We start from the raw sequence: 24,331 nt of genomic DNA, 5'->3' as shown, positions 1-24,331 counted from the left end.
GTAGCCCATGCCATCAAACACATCTGCTTAGTAAGTTCAGTCTCAAACAGAAGGTAGACAGTTTGTCCTAAAATACTCTCCTTTGGGGCATTTATGTAGCAGATCTCTATGCTGTGATGTTCTGCCACAAATTCTGGAGAGGAAAAAAAAAGTCTTATATACCCAGAGGTGTCCCTGAAAGACTTGTATTTCCTCAATAAAAATCAACAAGGTTGAGAACTTTTCTTGTTGAGTTGCCTTGGCCACACTATCAAGAGTAAATTAACTGGTGTATATTTCTGCCGGGCCTCGCTACTCTGTTCCCTTGATGTGTGTGCCTTTTCCTATATCAGAACTGCATGTTCTTAGAAGCTTCCGTTGAGCTTGAAGTTATGTAGTGAGTGCTCACCAGCCTTGCTTTATTATGGGATTGTTTTAACCATTCTAGGTCCTTCGCACATCCTGTGTGTTTGAGATTGATATGTAAATTGTAATGATGGACCCAGAACACCTTGAAAAATCAGTCTCAGGTCACGTCTTCCCCAATAAATAAAGCCTCCAACTGGATCCAGCTACCATCTCAAGAAAATCTTGTCATTCCGGTGCAGCTTTTATATCCAGCTTTCATGTCCCGTGATGGTTACTGGGATCACGAAGTAGAGTATTTGAGCAGAGTGCCGGAAACATTTGATCAAAAGGACACTATCTGTGTACTTCTGTCCTCCCAGGAACTTTGAATGCTCCTAAAACAGGAGCGAAACTGAGCAGGACTGAAAGGGGTGACATTGCCATGGTTTTATGTAAGCATTGTTTTCATTTCATGAAGACATTATTTCAGCATTCTGACAAAGGAAGATTCTTCCAAGTTCTTGCCTCAAACATGAGATATGTTCCCTTGGCAGCAGATGCCTCTTACTAAGCCCCTACCCATGAACCCACATTTGGAAATCATTCCAGTTGAAAAGTTATCACACAATTAGTCAATACCAACAGCATGTAATAATGAATTTTATCTTATTGGCCTTACCAGCTTGATGGATTAGGGTTTTTTTTTCCTGTTTGTACAAAGTACAGCATCTGGCAACAGTCTTAATAGGAACTAACGACTACTTATCTATTTTGCCCTTGGACAACTATTGCTCAAGTCACTTGACATTTTGGAAGATAAAAAGATTACTACCTAAAAGCTGGATGATAAATCATCATATCATCGATTGCTCATCCAACAATTGGTATTGCCCATACCACCCAGAAAAACCAACACAGAGGATGGCATTTGATTCTCTCACGAACCCTTTGAAGTGAGTGATGGAAACTAGGGCTCAGAGAAGCAAGAAAGCCACCCAAGGGCTTGAGCTTCTCAATAAGAAGTCAAGTGTGAGCCCTTATCTAGTTGACTCCAACATAGGACAGAAAAATAATTTTAAAAGCAATATAGAAATATATAGGAAGTATACTGAAAAAGACAACCCTGGCATACATAAGTCCAATTTAATTATATATGGTATTACGAGTCTCTCTCTGTGTGTATTATTTTAATCTTCCTAAAGTGAATGTGTGTCTTACCTTAATAATGTGGATGTTCAGCATTTTTTCCAGCAAATTTTGTGAATTTTTCTATAATCTCTATCTGTAATTTGTTCTACTTCTCCAAACTTGACAGCATAGGCTTGAAACATGGGTTAAGAAAAAGCTATTTAAGGGAGTTATTTGTGTCCTTCTTAAAGTCCTCCATTATCATCATCATAAAATATGATTTTTAAATCTGAATCTTGCTTTTCCAAGATTTGGATATCCAGTATTTGCTTTGGTGGGAGAACTGGATTCTGATGATGCCAAGTAGTCTTGGTTTCTGTTGCTTAGGTTCCTACACTTGCTTCTTGCCATCAGGTTGTATCTAGTGTTAACTTGTCTTGCTGTTTCTGACGGTGGCTTGACTCTACTGTAGGCCTGTGTGTAAGCACTGTTGTAGACCTGTTTTCTTTCAGCTAGTTCTGGGAACAGAGTGCTCTGCTCTCAGGTGTATAGGCGCTCCTAGTGACTGGCTTTCAGCTCTCAGTCCAGGGAAGAACTGGAAGGATCCTGACCCTGACTGCTCCTAGGTTCCTGTGCCCAGGGGTCACAGATGGCACTAGGCTATTTCCTCTTGTTTTGGGAATGTGGGCAGAGGGCAGTCTCCTGTGATTTCTCAGGAGTTTCTGCCCTTCTGAGGGTCCAGCTCTCTCCCCCACGGGATGTGGGTGCAGGGAGCTATTTGACCGGTTCGGTTCAGTTCCAGGTATAGACCAGAACTGCCGGTACCTGGTGCTGAGGGCTCCTGTATTCCTGTGTCCAGAGGCACTATGCAGTTTCCTCTTGGGCCAGAGATGTGGGCAAAGGTGGACAGAAGTGGCAGTCTGTCCTGCGGTCTCAGGATGGTCCACACTTCTAGGTGTTCAGCTCTCTCCCCTACAGGATTTGGGAGCAGGGAGCAATTCAGTTCAGTATGAGGTCTTCTATGAAGGTCTGATAGAATTCTGCACTAAACCCATCTGGTCCTGGGCTCTTTTTGGTTGGGAGACTGGGCACAGCCAGAAATTGGAAGTGCCCTGTCCCAGAGGACTTCTGCTTTGTGTGTCCTGAGGCTTCCCACTCTCTCCCTACTTATTCAATATCGTACTCAAAGTCCTAGCCAGAGCAATCAGACAACGAAAGGAGGTCACAGGGATACAAATTGGAAAGGGAGAAGTCAAAATATTACTATTGCAGATGATATGATAGTATACTTCAGTGACCCCAAAAGTTCCACCAGAGAACTACTAAGCCTGATAAGCAACTTCAACAAAGTGGCTGGATATACAATTAACTCAAACAAATCAGTAGCCTTCCACTATGCAAAGGCTAAACAGGCTGAGAAAGAAATTAGGGGAATGACACCCTTCACAATAGTCCCAAATAATATAAAATACCTCGGTGTGACTTTAACCAAGCAAATGAAAGATCTGTATGACAAGACTTCAAGTCTCTGAAGAAAGAAATTGAAGATCTCAGAAGATGGAAAGACCTCCCATGCTCATAGAAAGGCAGGATTAATATAGTAAAAAATGGCCATTTTGCCAAAAGCAATCTACAGATTCAATGCAATCCCCATCAAAATTCCAACTCAGTTCTTCATAGAGATAGAAAGAGCAATTTTCAAATTCATTTGGAATAACAAAAACCCAGGATAGGGAAAACTATACTCAACAATAAAAGGACTTCTGGGGGAATCACCATCACTGACCTCAAGCAGTATTACAGAGCAATAATGAAAAAAAAAACTGTATGGTATTGATACAGAGACAGGCACATAGATCAGTGGAATAGAATTGAAGATCCAAAAATGAACCCATACAACTAAGGTCACTTGATCTTTGACAAAGGAGCTAAAACCATCCAATGGAAAAAAGATAGCATTTTCAACAAATGGTGCTGGGTCAACTGGAGGTCAGCATGTAGAAAATTGCAGATCAATCCATTTTTTTTTTGGAGCCAGGGACCAAACCCAGGGCCTTGCGCTTGCTAGGCAAGCGCTCTACCACTGAGCTAAATCCCCAACCCCAGATCAATCCATTCTTATCACCCTGTACAAAGCTTAAGTCCAAGTGGATCAAGGACCTCCACATCAAACCAGATACACTCAAACTAATAGAAGAAAAAGTGGGGAAGAATCTCGAACATATGGGCACTGGGGAGAATTTCCTGAACAAAACACCAATAGCTTATGCTCTAAGATCAACAATAGACAAATGGGACCTCATAAAACTGCAAAGCTTCTGTAAGGCAAAGAACACTGTCAGTAGGACAAAACAGCGACCAACAGATTGGGAAAAGATCTTTAGCAAGTCTACATCTGATAGAGGGCTAATATCCAAAATATACAAAGAATTCAAGAAGTTAGACTCCAGAGAGCCAACTAACTCTATTAAAAAAATGGGGTACAGAGCTAAACGAAGAATTCTCAGCTGAGGAATATCAAATGACTGAGAAGTACCTAAAGAAATGTTCAACATCATTAGTCATCAGGGAAGTGCAAATCAAAACAACCCTGAGATTTCACCTCACACCAGTGAGAATGGCTAAGATAAAAAACTCAGGTGACAGCATATGCTGGTGAGGATGTGGAGAAATAACACTCCTCCATTGTTGATGGAATTGCAAACTGGTACAACCACTCTGGAAATCAGTCTGAAGGTTCCTCAGAAAATTGGAGATTCCACTACCTGAGGAGCCAGTCACACCTCTCCTGGGCATATACCTAAAAGATACTCCAACATATAACAAAGACACATGCTCCACTATGTTCATAGCAGTCTTATTTATAATAGCCAGAAGCTGGAAAGAACCCAGATGCCCTTCAACAGAGGAATGGATACAGAAAATGTGGTAATCTACACAATGGAATATTACTCAGCTATCAAAAATAACAACTTATGAAATTCATAGGCAAAGGAAAGGAAATGGAAATTATCATCCTGAGTGAGGTAACCCAATCACAGAAAAACACACATGGTATGCACTCACTGATAAATGGATATTAACCCAAAAGCTCGAATTACCCAAGATGCAATCCATAGACCACATAAAGCTCAAGAAGAAGGATAACCAAATATGGATGCTTCATTCCTTCTTAAAAGGGGGAACAAAAATATCCATAGGAGGGGATATGGAGGCAAAGTTTAGAGCAGAGACTGAAGGAACGGCCATTCAGAGCCTGCCCCACATGTGACCCATATATAGCCACCAAAACTAGATAAGATTGATGAAGCTAAGAAGTGCATGCTGACAGTGATAAAGATCTCTCCTGAGAGACACAATCAGAGCATGTCCAATACAGAAGCGAATGCTAGCAGCAAACCACTGAACTAAGAACAGGACCCCCATTGGAGGAATTAGAGAAATGATTGAAAGATCTGAAGGGGCTTGCAACCCCATAAGAACAACAATGCCAACCAACCAGAGCTTCCAGTGACTAAACCACTACCCAAAGACTATACATGGACTGACCCATGGCTCCAACTGCATATGTAGCAGAGGATGGCCTTGTTGGGCACCAATGGAAGGAGAAGCCCTTGGTCCTGCCAAGGTTGGACCCCCAGTATAAGAGAATGTCGGGGGGAGGGGCAGTAAGGGGGGTGGATGGGGAGGGGAACACCATTATAGAAGAAGGAGAGGGGGAGGTGATAGGGGGCTTATGGACAGGAAACCAGGAAAGGGAATAACATTTGAAATGTAAATAAAGAAATATCCAATAAAAAAAAGAAAAGAAAAAGATGGTCCTAGTGCAGGGAACAGAAATTAACATTATAGTGGTTAGCCCAATGTGGCATAGAAGTCATGACCTCATCTGCACATGGCTAGCATAAACCTGAAACCTAACTTCTGCACCTCCATGACATCCCTTGCCTGCTTGCTGGTCCCAATAACAGATTCTAATGGTTGGCCTTCGGTCCTGTGTTCAAGCCTACCTTTGGCACATAGCAGGAAGGAAGTCATAGTGCTATCCATACCCATGCTAAGAAATAACAAGCCACAATACCTTGCCCCCACACTCAAAAGTCAGGGTGGCTTGTGCCCAGGAACCTTGATTAGAGTAGCTTTTTTCTAATCCCATACACCTACATAAAGTTACTCCACTGAAGCTTTGGCATCCTCTTATAGCCAGCATCCATCCCAGCTTGCCCAGGTGGGTTGGCCTTGCATTGTCTCCCACTTAACTATTCCACAACAGCGCTGGCCCAATAGACCACAGACACTTGGAAGACAGAGGAGGCCACCTACTTCTCTTGAATTTATGCAGTCCTATTCTCCCAGATTTTGTTTCTGCCTCAGCACAACAAAAACGCTATGTGGGATAGAATGCTACCCACTTAGGCTGTGAAATCTAGCAGGAATTGTTTGACTTTTGCCTCCGTTCCTTCTAGCATTTAACTTTAAGTTTACTTTTTTCTCTCATCACTAGCCCCATAGCCCATGGCCTATAAAATAGGGAACAGTATTTATTTTATGGTATTCCTAGGAGAAATTTCTTTGTTTCTTTTGGTTTGTTTTGTTTTGAGTAGCCCAAAGTGACCTTGAATTTTTTATCCTCCTGCCTCAGTTTTCTGATGCTGAGATTACTTGGGTATTTGCATGTATCACCATGCATAGTTTGTACAGCATATCGTATAGCTATAAAAAGTACTTGTGGTTCTCTTCTGCTCGGGACTGATTTCTCTGGTCAGCCCCCAGTGATCTCCACTCTGATCCTTTCCCAGAAGCCACCAGTCTCAAGCCTCCTGTTCTCTGTCAACACATTTGTATCCCCTTCTAGCTTCCCAGCTCTTAATTCATTCCTGTCGCCATGACTTTCCACATCCTATCCCCACACATCTCAAATTTCCAATCATAACTTAAGACTACCTCCTGGCAACATGGCACCAAGCACAGATCAGTCTTCACTCTTCTCTCCTTTGTGTCTAGCCATCCATCCGCAGACCCTACTGTTTCCAATAGAATTCCAGAGGAAGCTCTAATTCAGTCACTGACTAGCCAGTCTGGCCCTGGCTAGCACCCCCGCCCTCTCAGGGCACTGAAACAGTCACTCGATGCTTCTCCTTTTCAGTCCTGCCCCGAACACAGTCTCAAGCCCAGCCGTTAGGAAGGCTCCTGGTATAGATCAGGTTATGCCCTGCTCCACTCATTCCTTCTAGAAGCTCCCCATTTTATCACTCTGAGGAAAACCAAACTCCTTCCAATTCCCTTCATTGTCACGAACACTTCATCCTTGGTTCATCAAGTCTTCCTTCTCTCTGCTCTCAGCATACCTCCCTATTGACCAGTATGTTCCTCCCTGAGGATACCCGCTCCATCTACCTGTTTATTACCCCAATATCCACTCCCTGACCCTTGGGGCATTTCTCCAGATCACATAACTGGGAGGTCTCCTATCTGTCCTTGTATTCTTCCTTTTACGCTTTCCCATGCTTGATTTTTTTTTTTTGGTTCTTTTTTTTTTTCGGAGCTGGGGATCGAACCCAGGGCCTTGCTCTTCCTAGGTAAGCGCTCTACCACTGGGCTAAATCCCCAGCCCCCCATGCTTGATTTTTAATAACGTATTTAGTGCGAGCATATGTAAAAAAAAAAGTATTACTTCAGCCACTCTTGGGAATCCAGCTCTGAGGAATGAAGTACACTCACAGTGTTCTAAAACCAACAACACTATTCATCGCTAGAACTTTTGAACCTTCCCAAAGTGAAAATCCAAACCAGTTAAAAACTCCTCATCTGGAGCTGGAGAGATGTCTCAGATGTTAAGAGCACTGTGTACTCTTCCAGAGGTCCTGAGTTCAATCCCAACAACCACATGGTGGCTCATGACCATCTGTAATGAGAGCTGGTGCCCTCCTCTGTCCTGCAGCCATATATGGAGGCAGAACACAGTATACATAATAAATAAATAAATCTAAAAAAACAAAACAAAACAAAAATCTTTCTCATCTTCCTTTTGCCAGCCCATATTAAGCACTGTTCTAATCTCTGTCTTCCGGAATCCAATTTCTACACAGACTTTGCATAAAGCCACATAGTAATTGTCCTCTGTGACAGTGTCATTCTCGTCATTCTCATTAGTTACAATACCTGTAAGAGTCATCCACATAACAGGTGTCAGATTCCCCTTATTTTAAAAAACTTTTTTTTTCATTATATACCTTATCTTGCTCATTCCTCCCTCTGCTGACAGACATTAGCTATTATTCTGTGAACTTGGTGTGATGTTAAATGTCAGTTGTCTGCTTGTATGGATTTGGAATCAACTAAGAAACAAGCTTCAGAGTGGATCTGTGAGGGTCTTTCCTGGAAGAATTAACTGATAAGCAGTGCCTTCCAGAACCAGCCCTGACATAAGGAAGTCCCAAAGAAAGCCCTGTTCTTCTGGAGAGAGAGAGAGAGAGAGAGAGAGAGAGAGAGAGAGAGAGAGAGAGAGAGAGAGGGAGGGAGGGAGGGGGAGGGAGGGAGGGAGGGAGGGAGGGAGAGAGAGAGAGAGAGAGAGAGAGAGAGAGAGAGGGAGGGAGGGAGGGAGAGGGAGGGAGGGAGGGAGGGAGAGAGAGAGAGAGAGAGGCAGGTGTTTATATACATTTGTATGTGTGTGTGTATCACGTGATTTAATTTTTAAGGAAATGTTTAATCCTTTAGGTAATATCATAGTGTCTTGAACAGAGACTACATGGCTTTACATCCTCATCCCAGCACCAACAACACATAAGGATTCACGTTTTCCCATCCTTGAGAGATCGTCTCAGTCTTTATAGGCGACTGTGTTGAAGTAAAGGAATATTTATCTCACTGAAGGTTTGATCTTCAACTCCCTAATATTATGATATCAGGCATTATTCTCTGTATGTACTAATCATTCATGTATTTTTAAAGAGAGCCATTTGATCTAGAGAGAACCCTGACTAACACAGAAGCACAATCTTCAGAGTCTAATCACCTCCTAGATGACCCACCTCTCAGCACTGCCATGGTGGACCTTAACTTTCAACACGGAAGTTTGGAGAGATACTTTAAGACATAACATCCGTGATGTTTACATTTTAAGCCAGGCATGATGGTGCATGCTCTAATCCCAGCACTCTGGAGGCAGAAGCAGGAGGTGGATCTATGTGAATTCAAAGCCAGCCTGGTCTAGATAGAGAGCTCCAGACCAACCAGGGCTACACAACTAAGCCTTATTGCAAAAAAGAAAAAAAGAAAAAGAAAAAGAAAAGAAAGGAAAATTGTATTCCTCAGCATTTTGTCATTTTCATGCTTTTATAATTAAAATTATCAACTTTCTTTTGATTGGCCATTCTAACATAGAAAGATAAAAACATTTCTTCATATTAATCTTATCCTGCAACTTTGCTGAATTTACTAGCTCATATTTTTGTGCAATTATTATGATTTTCAACTATAAGAGCATATCATCGTAAAGATTACTTTATCTTTTTCCTCTCCAACTTATTATGTCTGATTTTTACTCGCAGGGTCTGTCACTGCCTGGTGTGCCATTAACGTATATGCTTATTACTCCAGAGCGTCTCCTTCTAGACTAAAACACGAGCTCCACAAGTACCGGCTTCACTTTCTGCCCCTCGGTGTCTGGAGCCAGTAAATAACTGTGAAATGAGTGAATCACCTCTTCTGGCATCTAGAGGCCACTTAACAAATGGTAGTAAGTAATAATTATTGTCACCTTTTACACAACCCTTGACTGTAAAAAGTAGTAATTAAGTTTTCAAATAAAAAGTTCGTATTTATGAAGAATGGTCACAATATCAAGAAATAAACAAACCATGATTCCAGCTGCTCTGGAGTCCCTTGGCAGACAACTCACTCCCTGGCAGGCTCTCTGAAGAAATCCCTGTGGTCCCTGCAGATGACAGCACACTTCGAATGCCAATCTATACAGAGGGACTTCTATAAACAGTCCACTCCATCCTGTCATCTCTGTTCAACTCTTCCACAGGATCCCATGGGGCCAGGGCTGGCCTAACCAGAGTACTGGCCAGGTGGCCAGCATCCAAGTCCATGGGGGTAGACTGGGACAAAGACTCCTGCCAAAAGCAGCACACAGACCAAGATCCAGGGCAGCCTGTCACAGCCTGCTCGGAAAAGCCAAGGTTCCAGGACAAACAGAAGCCAGAAGGCCCAAGCCCAAAAAGGAAAGATCTGAGAGAGAGAAAGTCAGAGCACGCACAGGGATGGGTGGGAGGAAGCTTCTCTGTCATGATCCTTAGGACCATTAGACTGGGTTGGTGTTTGGGGCTTAAACAGGACAAAGTGTCACGAAGGACCAATGACAGACTCATTTCCTTGGCTTCTTGTCATAGTCCCTGCTAGGCTAGAATTTTGCAACAGATTCATGACTTCCTGCAAAAATAAATAAATAAATAAATAAATAAATAAATAAATAAATAAATAAATAAATAAATGTCTTACATCTCAGGGGTTATCAGGAAAGTAACCGTTTTCTCCATTCTCAAACACTTCAGAAGTGAGGCAATCTGACCTTAGAGCTAATCACCAACTTAGAGCTAATCACCAACTTACTTCTCTCTAAATATAAAACACCCAAAAGCAAGTTTCTGTGAGCATATCTAAAACTGATAAAAATAATATATAGTTAGAATAACTACAACCATCAGGCCATAGGTCTTCTGCCAATTCCCCTCCAGGCTGCTGACAGTGGGCTTCCCGGAACCCGTGGATGATTTAAACCAGTGTTGCTCAGACTTCAAGGTCCCTAAGCACCATTACATTTAAAAACTACCGAGGGGCCAACGAGACGGCTCCGTGGGTAAAGGTGCTCGCCACCAAGCCTGATGATCAGACTTTGACCCTTAGGACCCACATGGTGGAAGAGAAGAATCTACTCTCACAAGTAGCCCTTGGTCTCTACATGCACGCTGTGGTGCATGTGTGTCCGTACGCATACACACAAAACCCAGACTCATGAGTAAAAAAATGAATCTGAAAAGAAGAAAAACTGTGAGACTGTCAAGGAGCTTTTCTTGTGGTTCTAGTTAGCAATCTACCATATTGGTAATTAGAACGGAGAAATTTGGTACTTTATTCGTTATCTACAATAACGTTAAACTCATAAGGTGACAATTTCATGAAAATGAACATGATTTCCAAAATCCAAAAAGAAAATAAGTTAGACAAACGGAGTTATCTTACATTTTACAAATTGTTTGAATATCTGGGCTAATTAGAGACACCATGGCGTTCAGCTCTGCCTTTGCTAAGAGGCGCCATTTGGGTGAGTTTGTCACGACAGTCCTGCGTCACACACACAGGGAACCAGGCATTCATTTTTCTGGTGGCATCTGCAAGCATCTCAGAGATGTCCATGGATCTTCAGACCACACTCGACGACCACTGGGCTAGACCATGCTACCAATGCCCTGCTCATGCAAATCATGGGATGATAATAACACAGGAGCTCATGGGTAGTTTTCCTTCAGTCTCAGGAGGGATGCTGTCGGTGAACAGTAGCCATGGGTTGCTATTTCATTATCCAAGAATTTGTCCCCAGCCAGCCCCATAAACGGCCAAGAATAGTCTGACCCCCAACTGTTTTCTCCCTGGGAGAAGGAAGTGTTGAGTTAGGATGTTCCTGTGAACCATCTGTGAGCCATGATTGGGAAAGAGACCATTTGGAAGGAGACCACAAGGGTCCTGAGAAGGAAGCACAGTGAAGCAATATTAAACCCCAGCTGAACTCTGAGTCATAGTGGATTTTAATGCTAATTTCACTGGTCAAGGCTAAAGCCTAGACAAAAGAATTGTTTTTAATTGAAAATATATTTTTCCATACAATATTCTGATTACAGTTTTCCCTCCCCTAACTCCTTACCCTACCTACCCAGATCTAGGCCCTTTCTTTCTCTCATAATAATAATAATAATAATAATAATAATAATAATAATAATAATAATAAATAATAATAATAATAATGTAAAACAAACCAGACTAGAACAATACAAAAAAAAACAAAAAAACAAATGGGGGTGGGACTGGAGAGAAGGCTCAGTGATTAAGAGCACTCGTTGCTCTTCCAGAAGACCTGAGTTCAATTCATAGCACCTACATGGTGGCTTACCATCTGTAATGAGAGCTAGTGCTCTCTTGTCACAAATATATATATATAGAGAGAGAGATGAAAACAGAATCCTCATATACATAAATTAATAAGTCTTTAAATAAAAAAAATTTAGGCTGGGCAGTGGTGGCACACACTTTTATTTCAGTACTCAGGAGACAGAGTCAGGCAAATCACTATGAATTTGAGGACAGCCTGGTCTACAGAGGGAGTTTCAGGATATCCAGGGCTATACAGAGAAAACCTGACTGGAAAAACTAAACAAAACACAAAACAAAAAATTTCAAAAGTACCACTGAGTTAATTTTTGGTTGGCCATCTACTGCTGGCATGAGCCTACCCTTAGGTATAATTTGTACACCCAATGAGGCTCCACTAGAGACAACTAATCTTCCTTTGTGAGAAGTTATTAATTAGAGACAGTTTCTGGACTAGGGATGGGAGTTCGTTAGAAGTAAACGATGACCTGGACTTGAATCTCTGCTAGTTCCATATACAACGGACCCAATTTCTAGCTTCAGTTTTTTTACCTGTACTTGGGGACACCATGAATAATGTTCTGAATATTTAGCACAGTTAAAGTCCTTAGTGCTGTGGCTGCAAGGTCTGTAAACTTCAAGCTTGTGCTATCATTCTTTGTTATAATGATGGTATAGATCAGAGCTTCTCAAGCTGTGGGTTGTGACTCCTTTGGCAAACTCCTATTTCCAAAAATATTTGCATTATAATTCATAACAGTAGCAAAATTACAGTTATGAAAGTAACAACAGAAATAATCTTACGGTTGGGGGTCACCACACCTTGAGGAACTGAATTAAGGGTCACAGCATTAGGAAAGTTGGGAACCACTGATCTAGGTCATTATTCTGTATGGGCTGCCAGGAGACATGTGTCTCTGAAGATGCTGCCACACACATGTCCAGGCTCTGGTATGAGCTATTTTTCTGCCACGGTAACAAAATATCTAACAGAAATGACTTAAGGAGGGGGGCAGAGTTCTTGGTCCATCATGGGAGGCAAAAAAAAAAAAAGGCTTGGCAGAGTTCATGGTGACAAGCATTTGTGGTGGAGAAGCCCCACATCTCAGTGGATCAGGAACGGAATCAGGACCAGAGGGTCAGGTTGTAACCCTCAAGGTTTGCCCCCAGTGGCCTACGTCTACCACCTAGATTCTGTGTCCCATAGGTGTCATACTCCCCGCTCCCCCCCAAAAAAACCTATCAGTTATCAAAGGCCAAGGATTCAAATACATGAACCCACAGGAACATTTCACATTCAAACTGTAACAGCTCCAAAGGAAGCTCCCATCCCAGTTCTGCCACAAAGCAGGCAATCATCCTGAGGTTTTTGTTGTTGTTGTTGTGTTGTGTTGTTGTTGTAAAGATTTATTTATTTATTTTATGTATGTGAGTACATAGATCCTGTTACAGATGGCTGTGAGCCACCACGTGGTTGATGGGAATTGAACTTAGGACCTTTGGAAGAGCAGTCAGTGCTCTTAACCGCTGAGCCATCTCTCCAGCCCCCAATCCTGAGGTTTTAATCTCTTCAGCAAGATACAAAGAGTCAGCAGGTCCTCCACCTAGGACCCACTCTGGGAATTGCCAGTAAAGAAAGATAGCTCTTGGCAGAGTTCTTGGTACAGAGAGATGTTTCTAGAAACCAGTATAAGAGGTGCTGGTACAGCATTCAATGATGCTGTTCACACAGAGTACCCTATGAATTATCCTATATACGCATAGGGTGGGGGTGTGAGACAGAGACAGACAGAGACAGAGAGATACAGAGAGGTAAAGACACACATAGAGAGAGAAAATGCACACAGGTACATACACATAGCAGAGAGAGTAAGAAACACATATTCTTTCACACACATTTTAGTTGGTCTAGATAATGTTTTCCCCTTTAACAATACTGAAACATTTCATCTGACAGAGAAGACAGAATGAAAATACCTTTAATGGCTTATACTTGGCTTATAAACTGTCCATAGAGACTGAGAACAAGTGAGGCTCCTTTTTTGTTTGTGCCTGGAAACATCATTGTACACTTGTGCTCTGCCTCTGAGCTCACTGGCTTAGAGTTAACAGCAGTACGGCACAGGGGCCAGGGAAAGACGGGAAGGTCTGGAATACTTTCTGAATGGGGAGGACAGCCATGACTCAATATGTTTTATTGAGAGGCAGAGCGAATCATGTAACACTTCTAGGATTCTGAGATGTGGACAGCTTGTCCAGCTGTCTAAGGGTGGGATCTGAGAACCTTCAAACACAGATGTACTGCCAAGTCTCAGGACATGTGCACATGAGATGAGCCTACTGTACTGACTAGTGTGCTTTCCTTTGGTTCTATTGGATTTTGCTGATTCACTTAGAAAGGGGAGCCAAATGTGTCAAAATAACAGAAGATAAACCAGAAGGATCCTCAAAGGCTAATCCTGTGTTTCATGGAGAAACTATACCCATTTATCCAGGACAGATAGTGGTTCAAGGTACCTGAGGCCCCTAGGAGAGTTACTAAATCCAGGGTTTACCATACTTCATTAGGAATTTTCCAGGTTCAGTGGGTAGAAAAGCCATTATCGAGACTCACATCAGTGAGTCTTGAGTATCGACACTAGTTTAAGCCTTAGCTATAATGGGTTGGTTGAGCGAGCAGAGAGCTGATCTACCTCCCCATCAGCCTCTCAGTGAATCAGTCAATGGGGGGTCTCTGATGTCAGGGTTGGAAGCAAATAGGGCTGGTCCCCAAAGGCTCATATATTAAATACCCAGTTGGTGGAACTCTCTGGGAAGGATTAGAAGGTGTGGCTTTGTGTCACGGGGACAGGTTTGAGGTTTCAAAAGCAATCTTTCTCCGCCTTGTGCTTGTGAATCAAGATGTAAGCTCTCAGCTACTGCTCTAGCACCATGCCTGCCTGCCTACCTGTTGTCATGACCCCACCACAATGGCTATGGACTGTAACCCTCTGCAACAAATGAAATATTTCCTTTTATAAGTTGCTTTGGTCACAGTATTTTTGTCACAGCAATAGAAAAATAACTACAACATGGGTCTAATTGTACTCATAGCTCTAAGTATATACTGAATTGTAATTTATTAACTGTGATGGTTTGCATATACTTGGCCCAGGAAGTAGCCCTGTTGGAGGAAGTGTGTCACTGTGGGGGTGGGCTTGGAGACCCTCCTCCTAGGTGCCTGAGGATGCTCAGTCTGTTCCTGGCTTCCTTCGGGTGAAGATGTAGAACTCAGTTCCTCCTGCATCATGCCTGCCTGGATGCTGCCACACTCCCGCCTTGATGATAATGGACTGAACCTATGAACCTGTAAGCCAGCCCCAATTAAATGTTGTCCTTTATAAAACTCATGTTGGTCATGGTGTCTGTTCACAGCAATAAGACCCTAACTAAGACATTAACTTATTAACATTAACTTGAGTAATGGCTGTAATGAAATATGACTACTTTTGTTTTTGTTGTTTTGTTTTGTTTCAACCTTTTTCTCTACTATGCAGGGGTTGTTTTTTCCAAGAAAACATCTTTCCTCATGTTCTCACTGAAGAGCAGTGCCATCAGCTTCAAGGTTGCTGACATGCCTGAAAAGGAAGTCATACTTAGGCACTGAAATTCCCTCCTGAAATGTTGAAGTCAGCCCTAACAGTTCCTCAGGATGGTCACTCTGAGGTGGGGAGTTGGGGCATCTATTCTTGTTTGTATCTGAGTCCTATTCCAGCTCTGACTGGCAACATGAGAAAGGTACTTCTAGGAACTACAGAGACAAGGACCCCATTTCTCCATCATCAGTCACTTTCTCTGAAAAGAGGAGGCCACCACCTCTCCATCATCAGTCACTCCCTCTGAGACACAACTGGGCAAGAAGAGGCAGGGCTTTCTCTAAGGTACTGCCAGCCCTCAGCGATCTCACACTAAACAGTTCACCTTAGTTCAGGCCCCTCCCTGTGACTCTCTTCATAAGGACATACTTCTGTCCTGTGTGGAGCTTTAAGGAAGCCATTGAGCTGAGTGAATTGGAAGTGGATTTAGACTACTAAAACAAACAGTGCATTTCATCGCCCTTCCCTCCTCTTTATCATGAGGCTAAGCTGACTCAAGTAGCACCAGTGAAATAAAAATGGCAATTTTTAGATGACCAAGACTCATAAACTCCAGACAAGCCTAAAATGTTTCAAATGTTTTTTAAATGTGTTGTTTCTCAGTTGTCAGCAATTTTTATTTGATGTCCCAAGTTATATCAGTTTCATGAATGGGCATTTTGGTACTTGTGTGATTTTTTTATTCTCTGGTCTGTGAGCTTGGGGGAGTATGTATGTGGTCCAGGAGGCAGAAAGGCGGCTCCAGAGGACACTGCTTTACAATGACTTTGTTAGTATGCTTCAGGCCATGAACAATGAGCTTACACAAATCACAAAAGCAAATAAAACAAAACATGTCTTAGTTTCTTACAGGCACACACACACAGATACACACAGAACGAGATATATACACACACGAGCACACATGCACATGCATGCACACACACATACACACATACACACGCACACAGAGAGATACACATATTCACACTTACCTGATCCTGGAGTACACGCTTTAACAGAGGGAGACTCAAGACAAACTTCACTCGCTGATTTGTCAAATCTCTCATTTCATCCAAACTTAAATCATACCTGTACAGAACAGAAACCACATGGGCATTAAGACATTGAGGTGTGGGTAACCTTGAGTTGAGTCTGTAAGATGCCAGAAACAAATCCAGAGCTCTAAGAGAACAGATGTTTTTGACCCATGTGTGTGACAACCATGAGTCAGCTGGAGGGAGGAAGGGGAGATTTCCTGATAAGATCCTGTTAAAATTAAGCTGCAACTCCTTCTACAGCAGGAAAGACTACAGATACTTTTTTAAAAGATTTATTTATTTACTTATTTATTTATTTATTTAATGTATAGTACACTGTAGCTGTCTTCAGACACACCAGACCTTATTACAGATGGCTGTGAGCCACCATGTGGTTGCTGGGAATTGAACTCAGGACCTCTGGAAGAGCAGTCTGAGCTCTTAACCGCTGAGCCATCTCTCCACCCCCTACAGACACTTTCAAAGTCTGGGATGGCCCCAGGGAAGAATCTGTGGAGACGGGGGCAGAGAGTGGAACCCAGTGGTATAAGGAGTATACTGTGGCGATGTGAGGAGAATTGTTCAGTCAACCGGCGAGGTTCTGACCCTGCTGCCGTCCTTTGAATGAAACTCAGAGTCCACTGGGAAGTTACTCTCCTCGTAGGCTGTTTGAGCAGATGACTGAGCTTGGCAAGGTCCTAGTAGGGTCAAAACTTTGCCCAGTAAGAAACATCGCCTTTCTCCTATCCCACCCACATTCTGTCGTGCCTGTGGCAAAGGCTTAGGCTCTACTCTCGATGCAATCTTCCTGTCTCCCATCTCGGCGTCCATCTTGTCTACTTGTATTCTACAGGCTTCTTTCACCAACTCCCAGTGCTTTGTCCTTCACAGGCATTGCCCTCCAGTAAATTTCTGGCATGTGTAGCTCCATTTGGTGTCTATTTCTCAAAAAGCCTAAATCTGGAAGGAGGGGTTCCTCTCTGTCCTCTAAATATGTCCAGGCAAATCACAGAAAAAGCCTAGAACAGTCCATCCATGTTTAATACTAGCCTCTGTCATCATTCATGTGATAACAATACCAAGATGAACCAGACACTGAAATATTAAAGCTGCGATCTTAAAACAAGCCTCAAGGTAATATTATTATTCCAACTCTCTTGAAACAAATAGGAAAAGTTCTCACCAAGGAAATACAAATTATTTTTTTTTGGTTCTTTTTTTCGGAGCTGGGGACCGAACCCAGGGCCTTGCGCTTCCTAGGTAAGCGCTCTACCACTGAGCTAAATCCCCAGCCCCACAAATTATTTTTAAAAAGAAAGCATTACATAGAAATTATAGGACCGAAAAATATGGGAGCCAAAATTAATTTTAAAACAATAAAAGGGGGTTGGGGATTTAGCTCAGTGGTAGAGCGCTTGCCTAGCAAGCGCAAGGCCCTAGGTTCGGTCCCCAGCTCCGAAAAAAAGAAAAAAAAAAAAAAACAATAAAAGCACTTCTCTGGTGAAATTAGTGCCTGTAGCTGACAGAGTCTGTGACCCCATGAGAAAGCGCTAGGTCTGAAGATGTGTTCTCTTCCCTTTCTTTCTTTTCTCCCTTCCTCTCCTCAAAGACAGGGTTTCTCTCTACATAGTTCTGGCTGTTGCTGCCTCTGTGCTGTTGACCTGGAACTCGCAATTCAGTCTGCTTCTGCTTCCAGTGCAGGGATGAAAGGTGTGTGCCATCCACACCTGGTCCTCTCCCTTGTCAGATGTTAACTCTGAATCACCAAAGTGAAGCATTTGGGTGTGGGAGCCTTCAGGAGGGGAGTCTATCATACGGATAGAATTTTTATGAATAAACCGAAATATGTCCCAATTAAGTGCTAAAAACTGAACGCAAAAAATTCTTGCAAACAGAGAGAACCAATGCCAAGGAGAAGCCCCACAGGGATGGTAGCGACTTTCTAATCTAAGCCATAGAGGCCTGGGGAGAGGCTCCAGGCTTTTCTTAGCTGGGAAACAAAATGATCAAAGCAGGACTAAAAGCCAGGGAAACTCTCCTTAATGGATGAAGGGAAATGGTAGAGGCATCCTCACAAGTCCACCCTTTAAATGACTAAAAAGAGATGTGGCTCGGTGTCACAGTCCCTGCTAGCATGCACAAGGCCCCAGGGGTTCGGAGTTGGGGAGACAGAGAGAGAGAGGGAGACAGAAAGGAGACAGAGCGAATATGATGACTAAAGGTAGTTCTCTCAACAAAGGGGAAAAATTACTAAAATACATACAACACAAGACTGATACCTACAGAAATAAACTATCTGAATGAGTGAAAACAGAAATAAATATATTAGACAATGGACAGACCAGTTCTCGTGACGTTTTGTTGTTTTGGTTTGCTGTTTTTTTTAATAGACCTTTTAAAGAAAGTTCAGGTTCACTGCAAAGTTGAACAGGAGGTACAGAGATCTCCTGTGTGTTTCCCACCTGCACAGATGCATAGCCTCCTATAGAATCGCTATCCCCACCCAGAGTGGGAGTAAACTACACTAAAGCCTCAAGTGCATAGTTTACATAGGATTCACTCTTTTATGTTTGTTTATTTTGCTTGTGAGGTTTTTGTTTGGTTGGTTTGGTTTGCTTTGATTTGGGTCAGAATCTCAATCTTTAACCTAGGCTGGCCTTAGACTCACAATAAAGTCTAAGCTGATCTATATAACTCCTAACAATTCTCCTGCATCACCCTCCCAAGTGCTGGGATTACAAGCTACTACATGAAGATCAGGGGCATTTCTTAAAAAAAAAAAAAAAAAAAAAAAGATTTATTTATTTTAGTATTTTAGTGTGTATGTGTGTGTCTGCGCCTGTGTGTGTGTGTGTGTGTGTGTGTGTGTGTGTGTGTGACTTATGTGTAACATGTGTGTGAGTGTCCAGGGAGGCCAAAAGAGGGTGTGGGTCCCTTGGAGCTGGAGTTATAGGTAATTGTGAGCTGTCCAGACATGGGTGCTGAGATTTGAATGTGGGTCTTCTTGAAGAACATCAAGTGATCTTCACCACTAAGCCATCTCTCCAGTTGCTTGGTGTTGTAGGTTAGCCTGATGCTACTTGTATTCTAATGCTAATTTGTACACCCAAAACTGGTTGCCCCCAAAGCAATAGACACTAGCTAAGTGACCCTGCCCCCAGTTAACTCTAATTGGTAAATAAAGATGCCAACAGCCAATAGTTGGGCAGAAGAGACATAGGTGTGGTTGAGGTTTTGCAGGCTTGGGTCAGAGAGAACTAGGAGGAGGAAAAGGAAGAAGAAGAAGCCACCATAGGATAAAGGAAGAAGGTGTAGGAGAGGAGAAAGGAGAAGCCACCATGGGTTAACTGAGCCATAAAAATGTGGCCCTGAGGGAGTTAAGAGCAGCTCAGATAGAACATATTAAATAGTAAGTAATAATTGGGGTTATTAAAAGGAACATCATTTATAACAGAATGGAGAGTGGACAGCTGCCCAGGTATTGTGCTGCTTAAGGTTTATTGTAAATATAAAGGCTATGTGTGGTTTTTAATCAAGAACTCAACAACCAAAGGCCAGGATATTAAATAATTTCTACTATCTTGGGATTTATTTTGGATGGAGTATAGACTATGGGTCTAGACAAATTTATAGTTGCATGTAGCCAGAATCACATAAAGCAGTTACACCCTAAAGATTCTCTGGGCCCCTCCAATTTGGGTTTCTCTTGAGTGGTCTCCTCTCCCCCTACCTTGATCTTTATCCATAGTAGGGTGGGCAGGGCTGGCAACCTGAAGGAAATGACAGAAGCATTGGCAGAGTTGGGCAATCAGCTGGAAAGGGAGCAGCCATCAATTGCTGCAGGGACCAAGAGCAACTACAAAGTTTCAGAGAACAAGGAGGGGACAAATGATAGGGCCAGTGGAAGCAGAAAAGGCAAGATAGGGGAAAGAGCCTAAAATGAATATCAACAGAAGTTTTTGAGAATCTAGAGAAGAAAAACTGTGGGTCCCGGTTGCTGGAAAAAGGTCCCGGGGAACTTCCAAGTTTTGAAGATCAAGGTCTCAGACACCTAGGCTGAGAGCCCTAATACCAGCTGCCTAGGAGCTGTAACACTTGTTTCTGTAAAACTGATGGTACCAGAACCCAAGGGCTCTGCCCTTACCTACTACTGCTGGTAGAACAAGTTACAACCAACGCAGGAACCTAGTGGGATTAAAGAGTGGGTTAATCTCTCTGGAGATTAAAGCTTCACACCGTGTTACCTCAACTTGAAGTCTTTCAACAAGCAATGTAAGCCTTACAGCTTGCATGCAGAGGTCAGAAGACAACTTGCAAGAACTGGTTCTTTTCTTGGGCCACATGGGTTCTGTGACTCCAACCCAAGTCATCAGGTTTGGCAGTGAAAGTGAGCCCTCCCATTAGCCTATAACATGCATTTCAGAACATATACTTAAAATTACCACTAGATGGAACTTGTTCTTCATGTGAACTGTCATTGTGACTGACCAAGTTAAGAAATCACACCTGAATGAGTATGCATTTTGGGAACCTGGAAACATAAATATCTATTATGATAATACACAGCAGTACACCTAAATTTCTAACAGTCTTTAAAGCAGAGGAATGAGATTGTGTGTATCAGAGAAACAAGAGTTGTAGAAACAGTCGCAAGCCCTCAAAGCAGCATGCAGGGTTGGTGGTATATTTTCATCATTTAAAAAAGTCCATTGATTACATCAAATACTTTTTGTATAACAGTGGGGTGTAAGTCAGACCTAATAATTTATTTAGTATTTATGCAGCTATAATTCCAATTTTCTGTTTTCCCGATCCTGTAAAATATGAAGATGTGACTGATATTGTTCCCCCGTCTCACTCTGCACGACAAGGGAATGTTGCAGGATATTTGATCACACCGTGAGCTCTGAGACTGTCTTAATTATTGAAAGAAAAAACTACTTATAGTTGTGGTGAGGCTCAGCCCTCAGTGCACACCTTTAATCCCTCTGGCTGGAATACAGACACACCCTTCGTACAGACCTTTAATCCCAAACAATGAAGGTAAAGTTAGTTTGTAGAAGGAAGCACCATGTTTGAAAGTGATGTCTAGTTGAGTGGCAGACAAAGTGATGAATCAGAGAAAGATTTCACAGAACAGGATGTGCCCAACTCTCACAAGAAGCTACATAAGAGGGCAGCACAAAGAAGGGAGAGAAGGCAGTTTTACTGGGAGAGTTTTACAGAGACAGGTAACCGAGAGAACAAGTTGGACACAGCCAAAGACAGAATGAGCCAGAGAATGAGGAGTTCAGAAAGAACGAGAAAGGGTGAGCTTATTCAGCAGCAAGTCTCAAAGGACTAGATTAGATTAGATTATACAGAGGCTAGAAGCTTACAGAAGCAGGCCTAGGTTGGCAGACCAGAGGCAGTAAGCATCAGAGGCGACAATTACAACAGGAGAATGCAAGCTACTTTCCTACAGGGGTCCCACAGAGCTAAGAGCCTTGTAAAATCTAAAGTGTCAATGGCATCGACTCCTGAATCAGGAGCCAGGGACATCTTGGGGCAGCCATGCAGAGTAGTAACGGAGCAGAGATGGTCCAGCTATAATGCCAGCAGTTCTCTATCTGACTCAACAACTGGTATTCTGTGTAGGATTCTTCTTGGAAGAAAGACTACAACTAACTCCCAAGAACACATTTGAAAACTCTCTGCTTTATGGCATGCTGCCAGCAGGGACTAAAGTCAAAGATACCAGGCTCCACCTGGCCTAACAGAGGAGTTTTAGGGGAGTGGGTGTTGTGGGGATAATAATGAATGCTCAGCATAAGAGACCACTCGAAGGAGCATGGTTCATAGAGCCAGAACCAAGGTACAAGGTTCTAAGTGAAAACACTCAAGTCACGCATGCCTCGTAAGAGTGGGTAAGATAAAAACAGATAATACCAAGTGTTGGCAAGGATGTTAAGCCACCAGATGTCTCATCACTGGTGTTGGGATTGTGCAATGGTACAGCAACTCAGAAAAGTCTGACAGTTTCTTATGGTGTTAAATGTACTTCTCATATAATCCATGATTCCCCTCCAAAGTGTCCACCCAAGAGAGAAAACTTTCATTTATAAAAAACAAAAACAAAAACAAAACAACAAACTGTACACAAATGTTTACAACAAAATGTACACAAATAATAGCTTATTTGCAACCTCAAAAGCTGAGGACAGTTTTACAAATGCAAAATCTAGTTTTAACACTGGGGATGTTGGGGAGACACTTGGGGCATAAAGATGAACCAGTGAGGGACTGGGGGAGGGTAGCGAGAGGTGAATCTGAGCAAGGTAAAATAATAGATATATATAAAAATGTCATAATGAAATCGATTATTTTCTATGCTAATTAAAAATAAAAACTAATTAGAAAACATTTTGCATATGGGGGTAAAAAACCACGAAGACACAACACATGTCTCTCAGATCGGGGTATAAACCCACTGCGCTATATCTATCTATACAACAATACAAAATGAACACCAATTTGAATAACTCTCCAAGGTGACTGTAAGAAAAAGCCTATTCCAAAAAGATTCCTATTACACAAGTGTCACTATTATAACATTCTCAAAATGACAAAATTATGGAAATAGATAATACCTCAGCAACTTTCCGAGATTGGGGCTATTGAAAGAGGTCGACTCTACAGGAAAAAATAAGGGAGTTACTTTGTAATATTGTACACTCTAATTGTAGTATTGGCTATACATATGGGATAAATTCCACAGAAACACACACTCCAAGAGGTTTGAACAGGTTCTTCGCATAGAAGAATGTACAAATGACCAGCAAACATGAAAGAGAGCGTTCAACATCAACAGGCATCATCGGAAAACAAACTAAAGTCAAAAGATGCGAGGGTGCACCCGTGTGAACAGCTAACATTGTTTTAAGTGACAATATTAGATGCCGGTGAGTAATGTAAAGGCAAGAGACTGAAACAGAACTACCCAGATCAGAAGCCCCAAAGCCCAGACACGATGTGAGACAACATGTACTGCCATCCAGCCTGCTACACTTTGGGCTAACTACCTACTTATCAAGAGATAACAAGAAATTATTGTCACATACGCATACAAAATTGGAGGGCAGGAACTTGATTCTTACCTTTTTCGTTTCTACTACCTTATTTCTAAAACACTCTAATAAAATATGTATCAAGAGCAAAGGCATGGATTGTAAGTTATATCTCAGGAAATTAGTGCAAAGTAGATTTACTTGTGTAACCGCCACCCAAGTCAAGGGGGAAAAGGTGTTTTCAGTTTCCCTGTCAACCTCTACTTCCATTCTCCTGACTATTGCTGGCTGCTTAATAACTATAAATTACTGTCTACTTCTCTTGAATATCAAAGGAATTGGATTATGCACTATGTGTTCTTTTGTGCCTGGCTTCTGTCACTCAGTATGGCTAAGGAGAGCTGTCTCTGGTGACTGCTGTATCCACAGCTCACACATTTTCACTCCAGGATCGAATCATTTCTTTCTTCCAGGTTCCTGCCTTGAGTTACTAACCTGCCTTTACTTTATGATAAACCGTGATATATGTCCTTCATTAGAGCACATAAACCACTCAAACTCTTCCCCTACCAAGTTGCTTTTGAACAAGGTATGTCACCGCAATGTAAACCTGACTGATATGCCCTAAAAATAAGCTGAGTGCACAAAGTTCATGATTCCAGTTACATTAAATTCTAAGATAGACAAAAGAAATCTATAACAGGAAGAAGGGATAACAAAGCAGTGGTTGCCTCCTAAAGAGTAGGGCAGAGGATGTCAGGCAAGGGATGAGGAAACATTCTCAACCACTATGGTGCTTTGCTCTACCTACAAAGAGTCCCCAATGCGCAAGAAGGCTCTTATAAGCCCACTGTGGGTGGCACCACCCTGGGCAGGCAGTCCTGCATTGCATAAGAAAGCAGGCAGAGCAAGTCATGGAGAGTACGCCAGTAAGAAGCATTTCTCCATGGCCTCTGAATCATTTCTTTCCTCCGGGTTCCTGCCTTGAGTTACTATCCTGCCTTTACTTCATGATAAACCATGATAT

At 42.3% G+C, this 24,331-nt stretch overlaps 1 protein-coding gene across 2 annotated transcripts in view; it reads right to left on the bottom strand.

Annotated features, from left to right (window-relative positions):
- Acoxl (acyl-CoA oxidase-like) overlaps nt 1-24,331 on the bottom strand; it is a 305,604-nt gene that overhangs the window by 268,876 nt on the left and 12,397 nt on the right. Inside the window, 2 exon segments of one of the 2 annotated variants that reach the window (NM_001106508.2) lie at nt 9,314-9,690; nt 16,214-16,310. In NM_001106508.2, coding sequence (NP_001099978.1) covers nt 9,314-9,466 — 153 coding nt within the window. In that variant the 5' untranslated portion in view covers nt 9,467-9,690; nt 16,214-16,310. 2 annotated transcript variants of the gene reach the window in all.

The sequence above is a fragment of the Rattus norvegicus genome, chromosome 3, assembly GCF_021556685.1.
Source record: "Rattus norvegicus strain SHRSP/BbbUtx chromosome 3, alternate assembly SHRSP_T2T, whole genome shotgun sequence".
NCBI classification, from domain to species: domain Eukaryota; kingdom Metazoa; phylum Chordata; class Mammalia; order Rodentia; family Muridae; genus Rattus; species Rattus norvegicus.
Note: the sequence above shows the minus strand (reverse complement) of the source record. Positions and strands in the feature narration are given on the sequence as shown.